This window comes from Cynara cardunculus (assembly GCF_001531365.2).
Source record: "Cynara cardunculus var. scolymus isolate 2C chromosome LG 1, CcrdV1, whole genome shotgun sequence".
Lineage (NCBI taxonomy): Eukaryota > Viridiplantae > Streptophyta > Magnoliopsida > Asterales > Asteraceae > Cynara > Cynara cardunculus.
In genome coordinates this window covers 13209886-13232989 of record NC_037528.1, presented here as the reverse complement: position 1 = coordinate 13232989, position 23104 = coordinate 13209886, and the positions used below count along the sequence as shown (strand labels likewise).

General features: G+C 35.1%; 2 protein-coding genes across 4 annotated transcripts; both read right to left on the bottom strand.

Annotated features, from left to right (window-relative positions):
* Nucleotides 1-6258: 6258 nt before the first annotated feature.
* LOC112519906 lies at nucleotides 6259-17119 on the bottom strand. Of its 3 annotated transcripts, none has more exons than XM_025128225.1 (18): nucleotides 16853-17119; nucleotides 16657-16693; nucleotides 15982-16055; nucleotides 14228-14293; nucleotides 14038-14109; nucleotides 12325-12397; nucleotides 11758-11795; nucleotides 11515-11631; nucleotides 9994-10113; nucleotides 9829-9909; nucleotides 9675-9743; nucleotides 9296-9373; nucleotides 9051-9203; nucleotides 8362-8469; nucleotides 7407-7475; nucleotides 7255-7317; nucleotides 7004-7158; nucleotides 6259-6884 (listed from the first exon to the last, which is right to left on the bottom strand). In XM_025128225.1, exons 2-18 carry the CDS (start codon nucleotides 16691-16693, stop codon nucleotides 6434-6436), a joined length of 1824 nt encoding a protein of 607 aa, XP_024983993.1. In that variant the 5' UTR covers nucleotides 16853-17119; the 3' UTR covers nucleotides 6259-6433. The 3 variants fall into 3 exon arrangements, with proteins under 3 accessions (XP_024983993.1, XP_024984001.1, XP_024984007.1); XM_025128233.1 differs by having other exon boundaries at nucleotides 7285-7317; XM_025128239.1 differs by lacking the exons at nucleotides 15982-16055; nucleotides 16657-16693; nucleotides 16853-17119 and adding an exon at nucleotides 14574-15974.
* A 3472-nt stretch (nucleotides 17120-20591) lies between these two features.
* Nucleotides 20592-22778, bottom strand: LOC112518248 (40S ribosomal protein S19-1-like). The gene is made up of 4 exons (XM_025125884.1): nucleotides 22601-22778; nucleotides 21327-21417; nucleotides 21056-21239; nucleotides 20592-20870 (listed from the first exon to the last, which is right to left on the bottom strand). The coding sequence occupies exons 1-4, from the start codon at nucleotides 22682-22684 to the stop codon at nucleotides 20798-20800; spliced, it is 432 nt and encodes a 143-aa protein (XP_024981652.1). The 5' UTR covers nucleotides 22685-22778; the 3' UTR covers nucleotides 20592-20797.
* Between the last annotated feature and the right edge of the window lie 326 nt (nucleotides 22779-23104).

Sequence of the window (23104 nt, the reverse complement as noted above, 5' to 3'; positions counted from 1 at the left end):
TCTCTGATTTATATCAAAAAAACAAAAGTAATACATTCGACACTGTAATTTCTATATGTATACATATCATTGTTATCTCATTTTGCAGTGTCAAAAAAAACTTTATATGTAACAAGGCCTTTAGAAAGATTGGAACGTCCCTGGTTGGAGGTACTTTGCTTATAAAGATGTACCTTTTTGGAGTTTGATTTTCCTTTCTTCTTACCACACTACAGCAAAATCGAGTTTAGAACATCAAAACTGTCCAAATGTTATAACAAGTTGCTTTACAAGCCTTACTTTTATAAGACTAAACATAAATGTTATCTCTAAAAGTGTTCCATTAAATTTATAGTACACTTTTAGACGTTTTAACAAGTTTTAAAATAAAATATCGTATTAATTATTTTATATAATTTTTTAAATATGTTATATGAACGCATTTTTACAAGACACATTTTTAAATTAGTGTCATACAAAAAGACAAGCAGTTAATTTTATTTCATAAGTATACTAAAAACTTGTCAAGACGTTCAAAAATGTAACACTTTTATATAATGTTTTATTGTTTGATCTTATAAACTTAAATTTTATACAAAAATCTATTAAGACACTTAAATATTTTTAATTACTATAAACCAAATTTTCCATAGTCTCCTAGGTATGGAAATGATCATTTCTTACATCTCCCTTTCTATGACCAGTCTCTTGTTCCCCTTGCACACCATAATATTCATCGAGACATGACGGAGTGAGCCCTGTTTTGAATGACGAATGGTTTACTGGATGCTTATCTGTTATTTACGTTTCTGGATGAACAGGACAACGTTTGAAAATCCTACCTGATAAAAGGTATGACAAATCGAGATTCTTACCCATCATAGATGGATCTAGAAATTTTTTCAAATGATCACACAATTTAACTATAAAAAAATATCTAGTTTTTTTTTCTCAAAAATATTAGTCTAGATTTGTTAGTAGGCTTTTGTCCTCGAATAAAAGAGACTAAAAACATCAAAACTTAAAATAAAAGTAACAAAATTAATAACATAGAGACTTGAAGCTAAACCTTTTGTAGAAAGGCCCGAACGTTCACCATCTCAACCATTAAAACTTTATCTTAAGAATTTAGTTCCAAAAGTTATACGATGGTATCAAACAAAATAATACGGTGACACTTTTTATAAACGTAATTTTTACAAAAGAGCTATAAAATGATGGTATGTGTCATCGTACTATTCCACAGCCCATTTTACCTGATAAATGAGATAGGGTAAGAGACGCTTACAAACAACGCCGAAAATACCAACCTACATGTTTTAAGGGTTGTTTACCAAATGTTTACCAAGTAACATTACTTTACCGGATGAATATAGTAAGGACCTAGAATCTTACCCGGTAAGAGCGAGACAACGACCAAGAGTCTTACCCGGTAAGTGAGGACGACGACTCTTGCCACGGTAAACGCTTACCGGGTAAATTATTGCATACGATGTTGTTTTAGTAGACTAAAATCTTACTCAATATTACATAATAATGTTAAATTTTACCGACAAATACTTATCGGATAAATGTTTGATAAAAGGTGGTTCCAAACATTTGGTAAACCACCGTTTCCTTTCTTGAAGTCGTCATGCATTTGTAAATTGAGATGGGAATGCATAAAATATAATTAATAAATAAACGATTGTACGAGCCGACAAAATTGCACTCCAAAATAATTTTACCAGAAAAAAAAATGCCACCCACAAAATCTGAGGTAACTAGTAACATGTTTATAAGCCGAGCAGCTCCACCGCATCACCACCCACCACCACCACCGACCGTCAGAAAAAGATATCGTTGAAATTAACGGTTACCGCCACCGACCGTCAGAAAAAGATATCGTTGAAATTAACGGTTACCACCACCAGGATCATATAGATTCCTGTCACCGTGACTTTTTTTTTCCAAAATTTATTAATTGATTTCAAATTAATCAATCAGCCATACAAATCCAAGGAAAATATCGAATTAAAACAAAATTAACATGTAAAATAAATTGAAATGAAAAAGAATTTAAAATATTAGAAGGACGCATTCAAAATCTAATTAAATAAATACCAAAAATAAAAAAAGGAGAAAAAAATAGACAAAGAAATGAGACGTCTCTCTTTGATTATCTCTGATCCAAATAAAAAAATTAAAATTAAAATCAAAATTAAAAATATTTATGTCGTGATTACTGCTGTACAAGGGAGGATGAAGAAGAGGATGATCCGTAAAAATCGACTAGTTTTTGTAAGACCGATACTTGTGTTCGTAGAAGGAGAATGTAGTCTGCGGTTTCCTGGAACAACTGATCGGCCGATGATGGTGCGGCACCGTCGACTTCCTGAGCCGGTATCAGGTTCTTCAGAGCCTCCAGCTTATCGGAAACAGAAGACGACGTCGTTATTGTTGAATTCTTATGATGAGATCTACATCTTCTGTGTTGTGAACCGGACGATCCTCGTAGAGATTTTCTCGGGGCGAAATTCTTTAATCTCCTCGGCGTCGAACCCATAACCAGAAGTTGAGAGATTGCAGGAGAGAGAGAGAGATCGATTTCCGTTTTGGGTTTGGGTGGGGCTCCATTCATCGTTTTGGGGTTTAAGTAATTGGATCTTTTTCTTTTGCCTTCCGTTTTCTCACTTATTTACGAAAATGCCATTTTCCCTTTTCTGATTATTACTTATTAAATAGCAAAACGTTTTCAACTTTACAAATTACTTTTAGATTCTAGATTTAGAGGGCAATCAAGTAATTTCATAAAGGAACAAGATCTTGATTTAAAATGTTAACAAGAAAAAATAAAAAGAAAGGTTTTGAATTGGGTGTAGGGGTATTTGTGTAAATTCAAAGGACAGAAAACGACAAACGTTTGGGTATCTCACTGAACTTAGAAAGAAATAGTAGCGGGAAGAAGATGGTCTAGAAAGGCTGCAATGGGCACATGACATGTATCATTTGACCAAAATACCCCTTTGTTTAAATAATTATTTGGAAAATAGAGGGACATGTGAATAGGGGATGGGGCAGCAGGGAGAAGGGGTGCGTAGTGCGCAAAGCGGCGCATGCACATGGGAAGCACATGCAAAACAGGATTGTAGGTTTGAGAGTCGCATGTGAGTGACAAAGGAGAGACAGTGAAGCAGCATGAATTGTACCGCATGTTCTGCACATTCCCTGCAGCTTCTGCTCCGGTGGCACCCTAACCCCACCCCCTCCCTACAACACCCAATGCACATTGTACAACATCCTAAACCGGTTCTCGATCTTTATCATGCTCATTCGATAAAGTAAACGACTCATGATAAACACTTACCCAATAAGCAGTAGATGAACAATTTGTCAATATATCTCCTCTAAAGATAGGATCCAAATGAAATCGAATATATAGATTTTACCTCATCCAGTAAGATCGAGAGGTTGTTTACGTGATCAACTATGGCCTCATCTCCCTAATTAAACATTACTTGGTCGTGGTGCATTTTCTTCGATCCTAGTTTGCCGTTCACGTCATCTGCATCTTTTGTCGGCTTTACTTTTTGTTTTGTTGGTTTATTTCACAAAGTTTGTAGTCATGGTTTCGGTTTTAATTAATACATCAATTCTCTACATACTTCGTCAATAATTTCTCCTGATTCTGTTGTTCAAAAGTCTCGATGCATCTGTCGATTCATTACTCCGGTTGTTATTTGGTTGAAAATTGGTATTATATTGCATGTTACATTTCATCATTAGTCATTATAGCAATCTCCTTTACCCACATTAAATTGATATTGAAATTTGTTTGGAAAAGATTTAAAAACAGTTGACTTTTAATTTGATCTTTTGATCCGAAATGAATTTAACGTAGATCAATCATAGTATTTAACACAGTACAATTTTTTAAAGTTCCTAAATTTACTCTACTTTTTCTATATTTTTATTTATTTTCGTTAAGAAGGATTTTATATAATTAAACAATAATTAGGATTACATTTATAGTTTAATTTCTCATAAAGTTTTAAAAATAAGTGTTTAAAAAGAATTTATTGTTGTTAATTATTATTAAAGATATAAAAATTATTTTATTAATTAAAATATATGATAATTACATATTCATTTAGGAAGGTATGAAAATAAAAAAGAACAAGTTGACTGGGGATTTGAAGATATGGGGGTGGCATGTGAGGAAGACCACGTGGCAGCTAAGGCACGTGATTATATTCGAAAGAATTAAATAAACTTTGATAGTAGCAACGTTTGTTATCTTCTTCTATCCATTACGCCTATCAATGTCCAACGTGTCATCAATTCCTTTTTTAAATATATATTTTCCGAATACATGACGTGGCATTTAAATTACTCTCATATTTCGATGATGCTAAATCAACAACATTTTTGGCAAAATTCCATGTTATATTTAACGTTCTATCAAGTATTTTTTTTTTCTTTTTTTTAATATGATTTACGGAACGATAGTTTTTTTTGTAACGGTGGATTTATGTATCAGTTTATATCAAGTTATGATTCTTGCTTTTCTTTTTAATTAACGAAAATCTCTTTTATGAAAGGTTGTGATCGAGTATAATAATGTTGATGACAAAATCAAGTTTAAAAGGCAACGTTGAAGGGGTTATTTGAAATAGTAGGATATTTGAGGGGCCGAAAATGAAAAGTGATAAAGAGGGAAGGACTAAAGTGACATTGACATATCGGGTCAGGTTTGTGTCCGGTCCAGCCGGGTGTCCATGTGCCAGAAAGATTTCACTTTATTCCCTTTGTTTCCCGGTCGGTCGAGCCCACTACCACAAGGCCCGCTTTCAATTTCACTTCACATTGTACCTGCAGCATGCATGTTTGTACCTACTTTTGGACCCTTCTCCCTCCAAAATTTATCTACCCATCATATAAATGTAACCAAAAAATATATATATATATATACACACACACAAAAGATCGTGTTAGAATAGGAGTTAAGATGAAAAGTGTAACAAGGGATTTGTATCATTGATTATTTTTAGTCCCAAAACAATTCATGAATTGTGTGTTAAAAGATAATTGATCTAGTGGTTTTCTTCGATTAGGATTGATCTAAAAGTGGAGATCCATTTTTACCCTTCTCACTGTAACTTTTACTGTCACTGGAATCTAACCCTATATATAATCAAACGAAACCAATAAAGCTCACTTATAATAACATTTTGTACGTACATTCATATGAATGTGTGTATGTATCCAAGAGAGCAAACGATACTTAATAGGTGAAGCATTGATATCGACAAGATGGGCCAAAGAGAGTATTTTTAAGGTTCAACTTACACCACGTGAAAGAAACCTCTAAAAGACTGGAGATGTAATCATGGACTGCAATAATTTTAGTGGTTACAAAAATCAATTCATTTGTAATGTTTTTAGTCTCTAGAATATTGTGCGGAAATGTATAAAATAGTCATTTTAGACTCCTTTTCAAATTTACTTTTATAGCCATTTTCATTATTTAACTGATCAAAAATAGTTAAGATTTCAGAAGTAATATTTTAATAATAAGCGAACTTTTTTTATGAATTTAATACTTATAAAATAACATTTTACAAGTTGCGAAAATGTTACTTGCAAGATACTTGTGTGACAAATAACACTTTAACAACTTTAGCAAGTTGTGTAAGTGACATTTCCACGTCAGCATTTGATAAGTAGCACTTTAGTAAATTGCTAGTGTTACTTTAAAAATATTAAATTCTTGAAAAATATATTTCATAAATTGCTAAAGTGTTATTTAGAGATCTGGACTATTTCAGGCTACTGAGTAAAAAAAGATTATAAAGTGAAATGAGATGTTCAAAATGGTTATTTTGGAAAATTTCCCAATTGTGCCATGACCTTTCACTACATTCGTAGATTTTAGTGTTAAAAAAAAGATATATACATCCATATTCAATGTGTACAATAAATGGAAAGTTATTGGCCAGAAAGCACGGAGAGTAAAGAGCCGTTTATTAAACACTTACCTGGTAAGTATTTACTGGGTCATTTACCTTATCTTATGAACATGATAGGCTGGGAATCTTACGTGATAAGAGCAACAGCAAGAACCCTAAGAGTCTAAGCCGGTAAATAATGGTAACGACTCTTACCCGGTTAACATTTACCAGATAAATTTTCATGTACAATGTCGTTTCGCTGGACAAAACCTGGCAAGTATTTTGGTAAACGAATCCTAAGTTGCAGCTTTTTTGGGAAAAAGCAATTGCTTTTTTGAAGAGAATTTAAGTTGCAGGAAATGTAAATTAATCCATTAATGTACATGGATTCTGGGTGTTTTTAACACTCACAGACATCTCTTATAATTTAACATCAACTGCAGCAACTGACATCTGACACTTGGTTTAGCCAGATAACATTAGAGAAAGAATGTCTCATGATTAGTACAGGAAGACAGAAATCCCTAACGGCGCCCTTCCGGAACAATGGGTTCACCGGTAAAAGGGTCAAACTTGTAAGGTTGACCAGTAAATGGGTCGAATCTCATTTGGGGCCGAGTAGGTTGACGATCACTGGACGCTGCAACGTGAGGAGGATCTGCACCACCTTTTGCATAAGCTAAAGAAGGGCCAGGTGTTCGGTAAGGATCATTTGCAATTTTTGAGTAAGGTGTTGAAGACGAACCGGGGATTCGGTGGGACGGGATTGGACTCATCTCCTCCATGTTTGCATAAGCTGGTGGAATGTGCGAATTTACTAAATACCGACTGTAAGAAGCAGTGGTAGAAGAACCCGGAAATTCCAGCAAGCTTAAAGGACTCCTTTCTTCCGTTCTTACAACACCTGCACGGCTGGTTGGTAGACGATGATGATCTGAATATAAAGAAGAATAACGAGATGCATAGCTTTCAGACCTGCATCATAAATGATCGAAAAGAGCAATTAAGGAAAATTTCCTTTCCATTATGAAAATTCCCATTATATACGCAGTGAACTAGATAAACCGAATTTATTTCGGATGCAAGAAACTAACCACGACACACTTGGGTCAACATGCATGCCAAGAGAATCAATGGCTGGAAGATGCACCCGAGCAGAGAGGCCCACTGACTCCCTAGTATTAGTGTCCCCTAATCTCAACAAACTCGAGGGTAGTTGTTGATCCATTCCGAGTTTCTCCACCTGGTACTGTTGACAAAATAGAAATTATTTGCATTGGTACTAGAAACTAGAGCCCCAAGACCGAAACTTAACATGTTTGTAGCCATGGACGCTGATACATACCCTAGAAATTAGTGCCGCAAGATATGCTACCTTGTCATGCTTCTCTGCTCCCGATAACATGAACTGCGAGAAATGGGCATGATCAATTTATAAAGAGATGAAACTAATACTTTCTTGTATATTAGAGATCCAATTGTACAGATTTAGTTAACCTGATCAAGGATTGATATGGCCGTAGATTCAGGTAGTTCCGCTAGCTTAGATAAGGATTCAACTTCAATCTGACAAAGAAAAATCAAATATAGGAAAGCAAATGGTCAACTTCCTGACTGGAGATATCGATATTTATCAAGTAAAAGACAAAACCATTGGCTGTCGTGTTATTACAGCATCCTCAACGGATGTCTTAGTTCCTTAAGATGTCACTTAAGCAGAAATCAGTGTAATAGATGGTGCAAAAAGTGAAGACATGTTACAATCATTCAGACTTGTTATTCTTCTAGATTAATAGGGTATTATTAGAAGATTCTAGGTTAACCATAAATACATGCATACCCATTAAACCTCCAATGTATATAAATTAATATTCCCCTTAAGATCAACGTTGACCTCTAGTTCATCCCAGCCAAATATGAAATAGGGTCTTTCGAAATCTGATTAGCTACAAATCAAACACGGTTTTTTATGTGTTCCACTCAAAGATATAAGTCACGATTTTCTTTATTGCTAAAATGCCCCCATTGAGCCCATCGTTTACAAATTTGGAGTAAAGTTGGAAGAAAGGATGTGGTCAGAAACCTTCACTGCCTTGAAAGTAGAAAAGTGCGAAAAGCTTAGCATCAAGATTAGAACAACTTGACACCTTATTTACATGTGGCCGGGTTCAGTTAACCCATCAAAGTCCCAACAATGTTAAACAAAAAAGAAAGTTCAAGATGGACCTAAAGAAAATTATTGTTGGCAACATGCGTGGCCCCACATGGAAGACTATTGCACGGGTCCCATGCTTTCTTAAGGCTATCGTACTAATATACATTGTGGGAAGAAAACACGCTCCTTCAACTTGCCACACCAAAAGAAAATTTTAAAGCAAAGAATGAAGAAAAGAAAAGTAAATCAGTGGATAATCATGGGCCATCAAGGATGATCTGAAAAGTGAAAACATACATCATATCGCGTAGCAATACCAAGCCGCAAAATTCGAAGTAGCCGCTCTCTGACAGCCACTGGTAATAGTAGAACAGCAGCTTCATAGGGATCAGCAACAAAAGGTTCCTATCAGTTAAGAAAAATACCCAAAAATCAGCACCATGTATATAATTGGAAAGAGATATAAGCTGAATAAAACCAAAAGATGAGAACAAGAAAAAAGGTTCATTATATCGTCTCAGCCCTTCCATACAGTGTAACACTTGAATATCACCATTCTCTTTCCACATGTACCATCATAATATATGATAAAAATATCTATACCAAGATCGAACTTTCTTGGTGTTCACTTTTTTGCAAGTTAGCAACAGATGAACATCAGATGTTAAAAAGTTGGTGACTGTTGGCTAGCAGCACCATTAAGATGGAAGTGGCACGAGTCCTAGTCCTTTGGAATAATAAGGAACGATGAAGAAGCTTTTCAAGCCTTAAAGAATACATGCAAGAGTTCCCAACAATTATAATAATCCAAATTTTATATTTAAGAACTATTATCATCCGAACAACATAGCATATAGAAGAAGTGTTTTAAAGATCTTTCCGCAACCTGATTCAGTACCAAGTTCGAAACAGAATGACTTCTAAGAACAAAAACAGTGAGACTTGAAATTTAAAAAATAAAGGGCATTGTTATCAAGGTAATAAACCTTTTGAAGTGTCTCTTCATGCCCATCAAAGGAATTCAAGACTGGCTCATAACTTCGAGGTTTCGATTTACTTGAAATCTCACGGGGCTGAGTGCTTTGAGGATCTTCATAAACCCTTTTCCTTTTCTTTTCCATGGGCCTTGCAACTTCGACCTATCATAAACACAAGTTTAGATGATTCCATCTCGGATCTATTTGTTTCTGTTATGGATCATAAATTAAAAGCCTAAAGTAATTTGTGGTACCTGTAGCTTAAATGATGGACTGCCCTTTGGCCCTTGGACAATTTTTTCATTTAGTTCCTCTATGGCATTATCAAGGTGCTACATATTGAAGCGAAGTTACAAATTACAGTAATAGCAGAAAGAAACAGTAAGTATTCCCATGAGTGCAGAAAGTAAAATGAAAAGGGGATATAATGTTAAACTGTATGCTAAATCAAGTTTGTGTTTGAAAAAACTATGGAGTTACAAGTTCAACAAATAATCAAACTAGCAAACAATGTTGTGTGAGTGGTAGCCACATGCCACATGGTGAAGGCTTTGTACTATAGGCAGAAGTCAACTTTGTTCTTCAGGGGAAACATTTGGTGTATTGAGTTAAAATTAAAATTGTGCCACTTACTGATCGTTGAGCAAAATGGACAAATCCAACTGAAGAATCGCCCTTGCTGGACACCACCACTTTCTCTACCTGAAAGATGAGCATACAAATCCTCAAGACTTGCAATGCATATACCTTAATGAAAAGATCACAAATAAGCTGCAGCATATCTGACCTTCCCGAAGGGCACAAAGAGTTTCTTCAAGAAGCTTTCATCAGTACTTGAGGGTAGGTTTCTAATAAATGCTATTTTCACCTGGAAATCCAAAAATGAATTCATATATATACAACAGGCATTCAGAACAGAACAAGCATTCATGTTAAATTAAGAGATGAACACCTTAGCAATTTCATCAGGATTAGCTTCAGTATCCTCCTCAGCCCACTGAACTGATGGGTGCAAAGCACCACCAAGAACAAAATCTGGCTTCGAACCAGCCCTAAATGCACGTGCTGCAGTCTGGATAGAGAGATTGAAGTAGCGACATTCAATATTGCAGATAGCGGTGTTGTACTGTTGTCATGTGTCTCATAATCTTTCATATGACCAAGTAAAGACTTCATCAAATTATTGCATATCTTAAAAAGATTATATTTGATTGGTGAACTGAAGATGCAACTTTCATGCATCAAATTTTATCATTCTTTCTGCCTTTTGGCAATAAATAGGCTTAGCAGTTCAGATCAGCCCGTATGATTGAGTTTGGTGGCTCTGGTTGCAAGAATTGAAATGGTTGAACCATGAAATAGTTTTTATCGAGTCTCCAATCTATATACACAACGCTAAATGGGAAAGATTTGGCTGGAAAAATAAATCACTAAGTGGATTGAGTACCAAAGCGGCATAACCAGAAACAAAAATAGTAAAACCAGCTTTTGGGAATGAATCCCGATAAGGGTGTTGAAGCTATTATGATATGGGGTAAGCGTTCAGCAAGCTCCGCAATGTGTGGCCATTGACAAAATAGATGAGGAAGTCGATTTACATGAACAGGTACAGGAGTCCAGGAGAGCTTAACTCTGTATACATTACAACAGTCCGATCCTTCAGAAGAAATCTCATTATGAGACACTATCTTTATTCTTTGCTACAAGGACTCGACTGTTCAGAGGAAATCTCTTTGTGTAAGTTATACATATATGAACACCCCACAACCAAAATACTCCCACCGTCCCAAAATAAGTGTCCACATTTCTATTTCAATGTGTCCCAAAATAAGTGTCCACTTTTGAAAGTAAATATTTTATTTCCCATACTACCCTTAATTATAAGATGGAAAAAATATTTCTCTATTATTAAGAGTAAATTTGTCCTTTGGTGAATTAAAAAGTTTAATAATTACACATTTCTAAAGGTTTGTCCATAAATAAGTGTCTACTTTCAATAATAGAATGTTATAAATTTACTAAATTTCAAAGTCTACCCTTAATTATGGCGCACGAATATTTAAGAACTGATGAGATGGAGACAAAATTGTCATCAAAGTGTAACAGTTATTAAAGTTAAATTGTCATTTAGTTAATTAAAAGGTATAATAATTATACATTTCTAAAAAAATGTTTGCTTTTTTATTGTGGGCATTTATTTTGGGTTGGAGGAGTATGTATCTCCTATAAAAGGGGTTCGGTGCCAATCGGCAATTAAATGGCATGATATTGTTGTCAATAATTTTGGATTTCTGAACATAACAGTCAAAATGTATGCTGGAATGAGAATAAAAAACCACAAGTCCTGGCTTCTACCTAGTAAGGTTCAAGGAGGATGCACAGATACCTTGATCAGTGTCACAGGATCAAAAAACTATTTAATTTGAAATTTGAGTTGTCAAAAAGATGATATCATCAGTAACAAAGGACTTACAGCATGAGATGAGAACTTTACGAAACCAAAACCGCGATTCTTAATTTTTTTGCCAGAAGCAGTCTCACTACCACCTTGGGGCAACGCAAGATCAATGGAAACAACATCCGGAAAAACCTATACCACCAAGAAAAAGTTATATACGTAATTTTATGATCACTATCACAAGACATGTGCTTGATTACATAATGAAAAACAAAAACAAATATAATAAAGGCATGCTGACAGCCAATAGAGGTTTACCTGCCGGACAATCTTGTTAAAATCATCAGCACTCCACCCTAAACAAAGAAAATAAATAAGATAAAGGGAACTGAAAGACCATGCGGCTTTAGCCTTTGCATGCAAATTAACAATATTATGCTCTAGGCATGATAATAAAGAAAAAGTGGTACAAAATAGGCTGGCAGCTTCGAGATTCCAGTCATGAATAAAAGTAGGATCTATTTTCAAGATCACAGAGAGAAAAGGACTAGGTTACCACGGAAAAACAAAAAAATCATAATGAAGCAAGGAAAAGAAGCATAGAACATTTAAAAAACAAGGAACGCAACTTGTGGATCTTGAAATGATCAAACCATTAGTTCTGCTGTATTCTGCTATATGGCTCAAATATCGGAAGCCATGATAACTGAAAAGATAGCCAAACCTACGTTGCATCGCAGAGGGGTAGCAATAAGTGTGGTTGTTTAAGAAACACAAGGTTTATTACTTGGTTGTGGACCAACAGAGGCAGAAAAACACTGAAATGCACCAACCTAAAAAGTCAAAGAACATGCTCGAGACTGCCATTAAGGGATTAAAACACACCTTTGTTAAGGTTCCCCAAAAATAATGTATCCTGTGCAGCTGATGGGAGAACACCAATCTTTTTCCCTTCTAGCTGAAACATATAGGCCAAGAAGGTTAACTTTGTAAAATTCAAAATTCATTTCATTTGTCACAAGGAAGAAGAAAGAAACTTATATAATATCTATAGGATTGTTTTACACCGTCACTCAAAAAGTAATTGACAAAATATGACAAACAAGTTTGGCCAAACAAAATAAAAAGAACCAGGACTGTCTGGTTGAGATGTCTAGGAAAAAGAAAAGAACATTAAGAGCTTGCAATGCACCTACACTTTCCTCAAATTAAATTTAAGACATAGGTTTTTATGTTCTTCATATCAAGAGTTTCACTGTAACTACGAAGACATAAGAAGAAATATAATCTGGAGGACACCGTTTTGATACTTGCACCTTTTTGGCGCCATATTCTATTATATCGAATGTATATTATGGAAGGCTGTTAACCTTGTCTTTGTCATTTAAATCGAGTGATTAACGTTTAAAACCATTTTATATGACATTAGGCCCGTTAGTTTTCAAAAGAAAATGTTTGTGGCTGTAAAAGTACCAAAAACAATCACCATACTAGGAGAATTTGAACATTTTACCCCTGTAAATACTCCCTTCATCCCAACTTACGCATCTACAGTGATGTTTTTGAAAGCTAAAGCAAAGTACGTTTGTTACTTTGATCACTCCCTGAAAATACTCCCTTCATCCCAAATTAGGTGAACTTCTGAATTTTCGTTCCATCCATGGCAAACGAGCTAATTGACGTTTTCAACGCCATATTTAAATCTTCTATTCGTAGTTTTCTGTTTCTGATGTGTTCAATATAAACTCTACACTATTTGTTTAAAAAAATTGCTTCATACGCAACAATTTCGCCAAATGACATACATGTAGTTCAAGACCTCTTATCGCATTTCAGACGAGTTACGTCACTAATTTACATTTGATTTATTGAGAAACAGCTTATGTGATGTCCAATGACAAAATAGATTTAATGCCTTCTAGAAAATATGTCAACAATAACTTGTGGCAAGTTCCACCTAAACCAATACAGATCTCTTCTCAGAAAAAAGCTAATTACTTTAGGGCAGGGGAGTACCTCAGTTGAGTTCTATTATAGTAGAAATGCCAACTACAAGACCACATCAAATTTAAAAATAATAACAAATAAAGGAACGTGAGCAGCTTTCTTGCTACTTATGACGCCATACATAGCACCAACAATGTAATAACTTCTTATGTTGCTCACACTGCATTGACCGATAATGAACCCATCTCTTTGCTTTAAGGTTAACAATAGAAACATGTTAACATTAATTTAACGAATTTAATGTTTTCCGGTTGGCAAGTTCCACTGTAACCAGTAACCACTACAGATCTCTTCTCATCATAAAGCTAATTACTTTAAGGCAGGGGAGTACCCTCAGTTGATTTTTTATATAGTGGAAATGGCAACTACAAGACCACAACAAATTTTAAAATAATTATAATAAACAGAGCATCAGCGTTAGCCGATAAACTGACCCTTGTCTTTTGCATTAATGTTAACATGAGAAACATGTACAAAAACAGCATAGGTTTCTTGTAATGGTCCTAGATTCTGGAAGGCTAAAACATTGCAAACAGTATTTTGTAACAATCTAATAAACGCGAGTTACTTTTGGTTGAGAATATTCTTTACCATAGATCCAGATAACTCCTTCAAAGCTTTGTCAGCAGCCTGTTTTGTTGCAAAGCGTACAAAGCCAAACCCCTATGCATTTGTACAATAAACAGATGTGTGACTTTTACAAGTAGAGAAACATAAAATGAAATAAGACTTTGGGTGCACTAGTGAAGAAAATAATATTCAGTCACCCGGATTTCCTCACCTTTAGGTTGCCTTTTTGATCCTTTATCAATCGCATGTCCATGATTTCCCCACAAGTTGAGAACACCTAAAAGAGGCAGTCAGAAACAGAAGTTTGACACAGTTGAAACATCAAATGTAACACATTTATCGTATGTTATTGACATGCACATGTAGAACATATGAAATAACTTATAAACATGCAAGCAGGTGGAATTCTCATCACTCAAAACATTAATCACATAAACACTGCAACATGGCTACTAGTTTTCAGGTCATCTTTTACCACATATAGAACGTAAACAACACCAACAAGCTTGATACTGGTAAAGATGAAACCCATTAGAAATTGCAAAAACGTGAAACACCTAGGTTCCAAGACATGGATGGCATCCTTCCACCCATCCAGGGTCAAATCCTTGCCACATTCCATTCACGAATATCACTCTTCGCTACTTTCCTTCGTGACAATCTTGGTTGACCTCCATCTCTCCTAACGACCTCTTGTTGTTACAAGCCACTCTTCTAGTTGGTGTTGCTGCATTCAAAGGATCTACATTGGAGATGACCAAACCACGTAATATGGGCCAATGGAGTTTTCCAACCACGGGAGGATAAGAAAGAAGATGAATACTAGATGAATTTTGTCCACACAAACCTCCATAAAGAGTGCATTTTGAAGGACTAAAGAAGCTAGCATACAGAAAATATACACAAGTGGCCCATGTGAAATTCATGAACAATATACCTCATTATATCCTCTATAATAGTGCAAACATTCTGGTGAGCAAGAGCATAAAAAAATTGCATATACGACTTTGTAATTCTTACATGCATAGATTAATATACTAAGGCACAAACAAAGTCATGCAGACCAAATGATCAACATCAAGAAAGAGGGAGAAAAAAGAGTGATCTCAAATCTCAATCAGAACTTACCAACTAAACAAAGCCTTAAAAAATGGATAAGAGTACAACAGCAGGAACTCCAAACCTAACTCACTCCCAAAATAATGGATGTGTGACGATCCGGTATGCAAGTCGATCATGCTCAAAAAGGATGGAAGATGGATGGCATTCAGCTAATAGATTCATGAGTGTATCAAGCCATTAGCCATATTACCTACTGCTTTCAACTAGACTAGTTTATTCAATGAAACTTTAGATACACAACTTATACCAACTTCCAAATCAATGCAAGTCAATCACATTAAGCAGTAAACTGGTTAGGTAAAATCAACAACATAAACAAGTATGAGAACTGATAAAGTCGATCTAGCAGGACTCAGGTTGAGTTGAATGAGGCTTCTTGAGAGTCTACTCATGTCAGGTAGCAAGTAACCCAAATATTTAGCCATCTATTTGAGCAGGAAAGCTTAAATCTGATATAACGTACTAACAAATTAATGCCTGCTCTCACTGACATCAACCATAAAACATCCTCGAGCATTATTCCCTACTTTATTTATTGTGTCAACGATAATAATGACTTTTTCTAGCAAAAGCTTAGAGACTGCCAAGTCTTATAAGACGTTTTCGAGGCTTTCCTTTTTCAATTTTGTTTCCTTGCTACGCGTTATTCTTGTTGTACTTGTATAAAAGTGAAGTGATCCCCAAAATAGCTAAAAATGGTGGTCAAAATTCTGACTGCAAGTCTGATGTGCATCATGCTGCTAGTGCGAGCATTGACTGGAATGGCCAACATATGAACAGAACACAACAAGAAGTAATTCTAATAGACAAAAATTCATCAAGGCAATTAATCAGAGGGCTGACCTTGTGAACCTTGTCTTCGGTGAGAGAACGAGCCAAACCCCCAACAAATACCTCCACACCTTTGCTTCCATGCTCTTGCAAACCAGAAAAAAAGATCCAACCTCATTAAATAGAGAATAAATATTGTTTCAAAATGTGCATGGGAGATGCATTCACTCTCTCAACAGCAAATAACACTCCTGTGAGTCAAAGGAGCTACATTTTCCTCTCGAAGTCAGTTCAATAAACAAATAAGCCTTTTCTGGGACTGGATATTGTTCAAGGATTCCCACTCCCACATCAACCCAACCTAACAATTGCGGCACAGTTTGAATAGAATATTATATTCTGCTTCAAGTAATATGAGAAACATACATCATGCTCAAAATGTATCATCTTACACTTTCTCCAAAATGAATGTGTGTGTATATACAAACATATATACAGACATTAATCATAATAATAACTCCTGCACCACTGTTTCACCTTCTTGGTTCTTACATATGTATATATTTTTTTCCAACCAAAAAATATGACCCTGTGGCTTCAACTTTCAGCTTCTTAGTTCTTACTAAGTTTCAACTACCAAATCTTGTGTACTAGAAGAACATGAACTTGTGGATTCAACTTTCAGCTTCTAGTTAAAGCTAAGGCCGACCAACAAGCTACTGGAGGATTAGACATAGTGAAACTTACGATAATCAGTTGAATTATGATCCAATGAGTAGCTCATCTGCAATCAAGAACAAATTCAGTCTGGCAAACTTCTTCCCAAGTTTTCAAATTACAAAATCACGCAAAAACATTATTCACCCCAAGTGAAATTGAAACAAACGACCGTAACCAAGAACGAAAAAAAGAAAAACATTATCATCTTTGTCCGATTGATTACCTGAAAAGTTGTACGTTTAGGGACCTAACCCTTGGTGTTACCGTGCGCAGAAGCAAGATTCCTTCGCCGGGAATGGAAAGAAATCCGGAACGGAATGCCTGTGATGAGTAGTGAAGTTTTGAGCTTTAGGAATGGGGATGTCTATGGTTAGGGTTCTTGTTCCCGTACCTTCTCTCCTCCTTATTTACCTCTAATTTTTCGGGGTTTCGCCGATAATAAAAATCATACCAATCAACCATGGATTATGATTATCATATGTTATACGATACATTATCAATTCCTTGTATAACTTCCAATTTTAAACAATGGATTTTCAAAACTTATAGTTTCGATATAAAATTTTGTACTGATATATTTTTGAATATTTGTGAATTTTCGGACCAGTTTTTTAAAAATCGATTAATTTTCTAAGGGAGCGTTTGATTCGTTTGGAATATGATGTAATTGGAATATTGAATTTCATTGACCAAATTTGATTTCCTCGTTTGGTTCATTTTTTTCACGGAATAAATCTTCAAAATCCTACAAATTTCACAAATAAAAGAATTTAACATTTTTTAGCAACTGCATGATATTTTGATGGAATAAAATTCTCTATTTTCATAATATCAGATATGTACTTAACCCAAGATACTATAATCTCATAAAACTCAATATGATCATCGTCGACCACCTTCGACCACCGCCATCTGAACCACCGTCGTCCACCAACGATCTAAACCACCGCCATCTGAACCACCGTCGTCCACCAACGATCTGAACCACCACCGACCACCACCGATCTGAACCACCGCCGATCTAAACAACCGCCGACCACCACTAATTTGAACCACCATCGATCTGAACAACTATCGACCACTATTGATCTGAACCACCACCTATCACGCCCGATCTAATTCACCGTCTATCTGAACCACTACGAACCACCACTGATCTGAAGTACTGGCAAATACTACCGACCTGAATCACTATTGGCACCGCCGATCCGAATCACCATCGGCACTGTTGACCATCACCGATTTGAACAACCACCGATCTGAACCATCGTCGATCTGGACCACTACCGACTACCAGCAACTACCATCAATTTGAATCACCATTGACCACCAACGATTGAACAACCACCGATGTGAACCACTAACCATCAGAACCACCGCTGACCATCTCCATCTGAACCACCACAGACCACCATCGATCTGAACCACTACGAACCACCACTGATCTGAACCACCGTCACACCACCATTTATTTAGTAACGTCATTTGGCTTATGGTCATATTTGGGTTGTGTATTTATATTGTCTTACATATTAAAAAATTATTTTATTAAAGTGTTTTTAGTTTAAATAAAATTATTTTTTTCAAAAAAAAAAAGACATTTTGGTCATTTATCAATATTTCATTCCAATTACAAAGTTACATTTTGTGAACCACAAGGACATATTCCATTCAAATGTCTGTCAACCAAGCAGGTGGTCAAACCTGACAACATTTCGTTCTAATTTCTTCAAAGTCAATTTTCTTTAACAAGTTTCATTTCATACAAAAATATTATGTGAACCAAACGCCACCTAAGTGATTGTAAATGATATGGAGTCATCGTATGTAAACCTCCATGGTTGCAATAACCGTTAATAGCATCTGAATTTAAACTCAGGGAAGATTAAATTTTCTACCATACCCCTTTAAAGTTTAACAAAATGTCACAATCCATGTAGACGAGTAGTTGAAAAAACAAGACATTAATAGAAATTAATACGGTTCAATTATCTTCGAACATTTAGTTTTCTAACATTTCAAATTCACTTATATGTATTTCTTTATAAGCTTTTTCTAAATATCACACGGTTTAAGTATTCATGGTTATAAAAACACAATCATATGATTTTACAACATTCATCAAATTTAATGAAAAAAACATGATTGATAACGAACATCTTACGTGTATTTTAGATAATTCTTTTTCTTTTTCGAGTAATACTTGTTATATATTGCTTTGTATGTACAATTTTAAAAAATTACTGCTTGATTTATAGGTTGGAGTTCATGGTTTTCATGCTATAAATTTAAAATTGATGTCAATAATTAAACAGCAATTCAAACAATAATTTTATCTCAAAAATTAGCATGCTTTTGTTTTATGCATCGTAGTTGTGAAAATTCAACAAATATATATCACTCGTTTAATTGCATATCTCTTATATCAAATATGACTCATATGTCACTTTTTTACGGGTTAATTACCTAAAAATTCAAAGGAGAACTGATTATATTGTTCTTATTGCAGTTATAGTTAGAATATCACAGACTCACGGTGACAAACTCATTCTCACTCTGTTGGACTTGGTAAACAATACATCATCATGCGAATGAAAGTTCATGATCATACATACGGACAGTATTTCAACAAATATTACATATATAAGTCAAATATCATGATATATGAACAATCATGAGAAACTTTTACTAAAAAAAACTAAATAATAACAAATGTAACACATAAAATATAACACAAGACATGGATATATCGGTAGTAAAATCTTGTTGTTTTTATCGACAATACCTCTTACATGTTTATTATCGTTATGCTAAGAAGAATCCATCTCAATAATGCTAAACGTGTATCGTAATATATTCAAATTTAATTGGTCGAGTTCCCTATGGATGTTTTTTAAGCATTTATTGATGAGTCCCAATCGAGCACGTAAAATCTAAAACCTTTAAGCAAATGATAGTTTAAAATGTAGTAAATAAAAATGAAAATTTATAGAGTTTTGGGAATATTTGAAATTTTTCAAAATGATTTAGTTCTTAAACTATTTTTTTATTAAAAAAACTATTACGTTTTTTTCATTTTGAATGATTAAGCCTCTCAACTATTTTTTAAATAAAATCATTAAACGCTCACATTTTAAATGATTAAGACCCTAATTTTTTTAAAATAAATAAATCATCAAACTTTTAATAGTCAACTAATGTATTTCTCTTTTGGTTAAAATGATGTAAGTAACCGGTTTTTAAAAGCACGATAGAAATGACATTTTTCATTCAAATAAATAATTCAGAAACTTAATCATTAAAAATATTTTTTTTAATAGTTTTTCTATTCAAAAAAATAGTTTAAGAACTAAACCATTCAAAATGAAAAAGTTTGTTAGAATTTTTTGAGCATTTCCCTATATAAAAATGAAAATTTATATAGTTTTGGGGCTATTTGAAATTTTCCAGAAATTAATTAAATTAAAGTAGTGTGACCACCAACACACAAAACCTAAACCCTCAGGGATTAATTTTGAAATTTTCATAAAGCTGTTTAAAATGAAAGAATACGGTCGGCTGGGTCTAAACCGACCCATACCCACTGAATCGGCCCGAACGAAATAAACCTTAGCGCACCACGCTAAAATGAGCAGCCCAACTGATGATGGACCCTGCTGGTCCACCGGGCAAGACCCAACGCCATCCCCTAGCCAACCCAACCACCAACATCCTAGTCAATTATTCTTGGAGTCCGGCCCGAATTGGAATGACGCCTGGGCTGCAGATGAAACGAGACAACTCTACTAGAGTAGGCTTGATTCAAACTCGAGCACTACTCGAGTTTTCGGGTCAGGCTCGAGCCTGGGAAATGGCTATCTAGTCCAAGAGTAGTATATTGATACTCGAACTCGACTCGGATCATTACACCCCTACTTCAAACTTTTGCATCTCAGGTGATGATGACGATGGCAAAACAAAAAGAACGCCTCGAATCATATACTCCGATTATAAATTTAACGAAGAAACTCTCCAATTTTGAAATGCAAGTCTACCATCAACAAGATCTAAAGCAACTCAAAGATTCACCTCGGTCAAAAATAGAACTAAAACACAGGGACTCACAATCAAAAGCAAAGCCGTTTGACCAAAAAACCTAGCTAAATATCATCTCCAGCCATTCAGAGTTTCAAGGTGCAAGTACAATTCGTCCTGCAACTTGATCAAGGTCTCTTCGCCCATTAGAAGTTATCCTTCTGCCTCTGAAACATACATTAAGAAAAGGGAAAGATCAGTAAAATTTGTGCAGAAAAATGCTATAATGGCATCTTCAGAGTTGATGGTGTTACACAAACGACACCTTGAATGTTGTTGGTTGGTATTTGAGAACAAGAAGGAAATTTGTCATACGAAATGGTGCATGTTAATAGAAGATAAAGAAGCTCACCCCTTTGTGTCCATTTCGATAATTTTCATGGTTTCCAACTGTTGAAGAATGTGACGAACAAGACCGCCACTGCTTCTGCAAAAATGTGGCGGACTGCTTCCGTTTCTCTTATGCCCACCATAGATCCTCTGGAATGCACCAACACCAAGACCTCCCCTCAAGTATATTTTCCTAACAATGGAAGCTGAAAGTGCAGAATTCAGGCTTGATTTTTTCAATTATATTTCTCTATATAATTAGGGTTGAACCAAAAAAAACGGAGATCCCTTACCAGCTCTGATATAATACCAATCTGGGTCATAGGGAGCAAGTTCCTTGAAAGTGGCAGTCTTCACTATATCAGTCCATTCAGGAAGCTCCATCTATGCACAATACAGAAGCAAGAATTACTTCTAAATTTTGAACAGCATACAAAAGTCTTATGCAGTAAACTTGTATGATGTCTTGGTGTTATGATAATTTGACGTAAGTTCATATAATTGTTTCTCACCAAGTTTTAGCACAATGTGCCTCCAGGTTGTGAGTTCTGCAGATATTATAAACAGTGCATAATGCTAGATAGGTGCAAGCAACAGTTGACGTGATATGTACTACAAAGTGCATTCACTAAACCAAACAAACAATTTACGACCAGAACTAGCCATAGCAATCCCGACACAAAAATAAAAACCAGACTTAAAATCCCATTGGATCATGAATGAAAGTAATTCCAAAATATCCATATTTAAGCAAGATCACGCCCGGTTGACATTGGAAAAAGAAAACTTTCCTGTGGACAAACAGATACAAATAACTCGGCAAATATAATTGTCCGACTTACCAGGTAAAGTAAAGATGCTGATGATATTTAAAAGTCTGGCAGTACCATGAAGTTTCTACAATACAGTATTAGGATGTATCTACTGTGAGCCTCCATTTGAACACCAAACTATTTTGCAAAAGTTGCAGTATGATAATAATATCACATATCAGCACCACAATCCCAGGTATGTAAAACCATTAAAAAAAACAAGTGGATGTAGCCATAGATGATTATCACAAGAATTAATGTCCAAATAGAGACTACAGCAACTTAAAAGATCAACATGCCACCTTGATAAAGTAATAACTTCACACCAACTAACATCCTAGAATATAATATTCTCTTAATGTAACTATACCAAAAAATCACAACTAACAATCTAATTACTTGCCCATTCAAAATAAAGAACATTTTGATCAAATCAAAAGTGAACAGCCGTAGTTTATACAATCTATGATTCCAGAATTCCACTAATTGACTGCCTAAAGTGAATTTCGTTTGTGATATAGTTAGCATAGCATACATTTATCAATAAAGTATCCAGACCTCTATATAGATGCCAGTCTCTAGAGCTATGATTTATGGTGCATCCAATACGAAAACTAAAAACGAAAAGATTGAAATCAAATTTAATGCACATATTATAGCACCTAGCAAGGTAAACAGTCCACCATCGGTGTAAGTTAAACCACTGAACATTTCAATCAGAACTCAATCAAATGAACCCAGGGGGAATGTTTTACCTTGCCGGATCTTTTGAGGTGAGCGGCATAAGCCTTGACGAAATCATGAGGCGATACATCCTTCACAGTTCTCGCAGTCGCCATTGTCGTTGCAGCGATTGACGTTTTTTACAGCAAAAAGACGGCGATGAACCCTGTGCCGGAGATCACTAGCTAGGGTTTACCTCAACGTGTCGATGGACTGGATAGGTCTAATTTGAATGAATAACGATTAGCAATCCACATTTGGGCCGACATATATTGGTCTTATTTCTGAAAGTCCAAACGCTTAGGTCTATGGCCCAGAAATACCCCCTTGGCTTGGGCTGTAACATAAACTCAGGAAGCCAATAAAATAATTTAAAAACCATTAAGCCTGAAAATGAGTAATTTATATTATATTTTATTGCTGACACGTAAAATTTAAAAATGGTGGAAAACTTAAAAATAAGTTCGGATGTGTTTGGTTAGAAGTATTAGACAATAATCAATAAGAATGAAAATAAAAATGGTTTGGTTTTATAT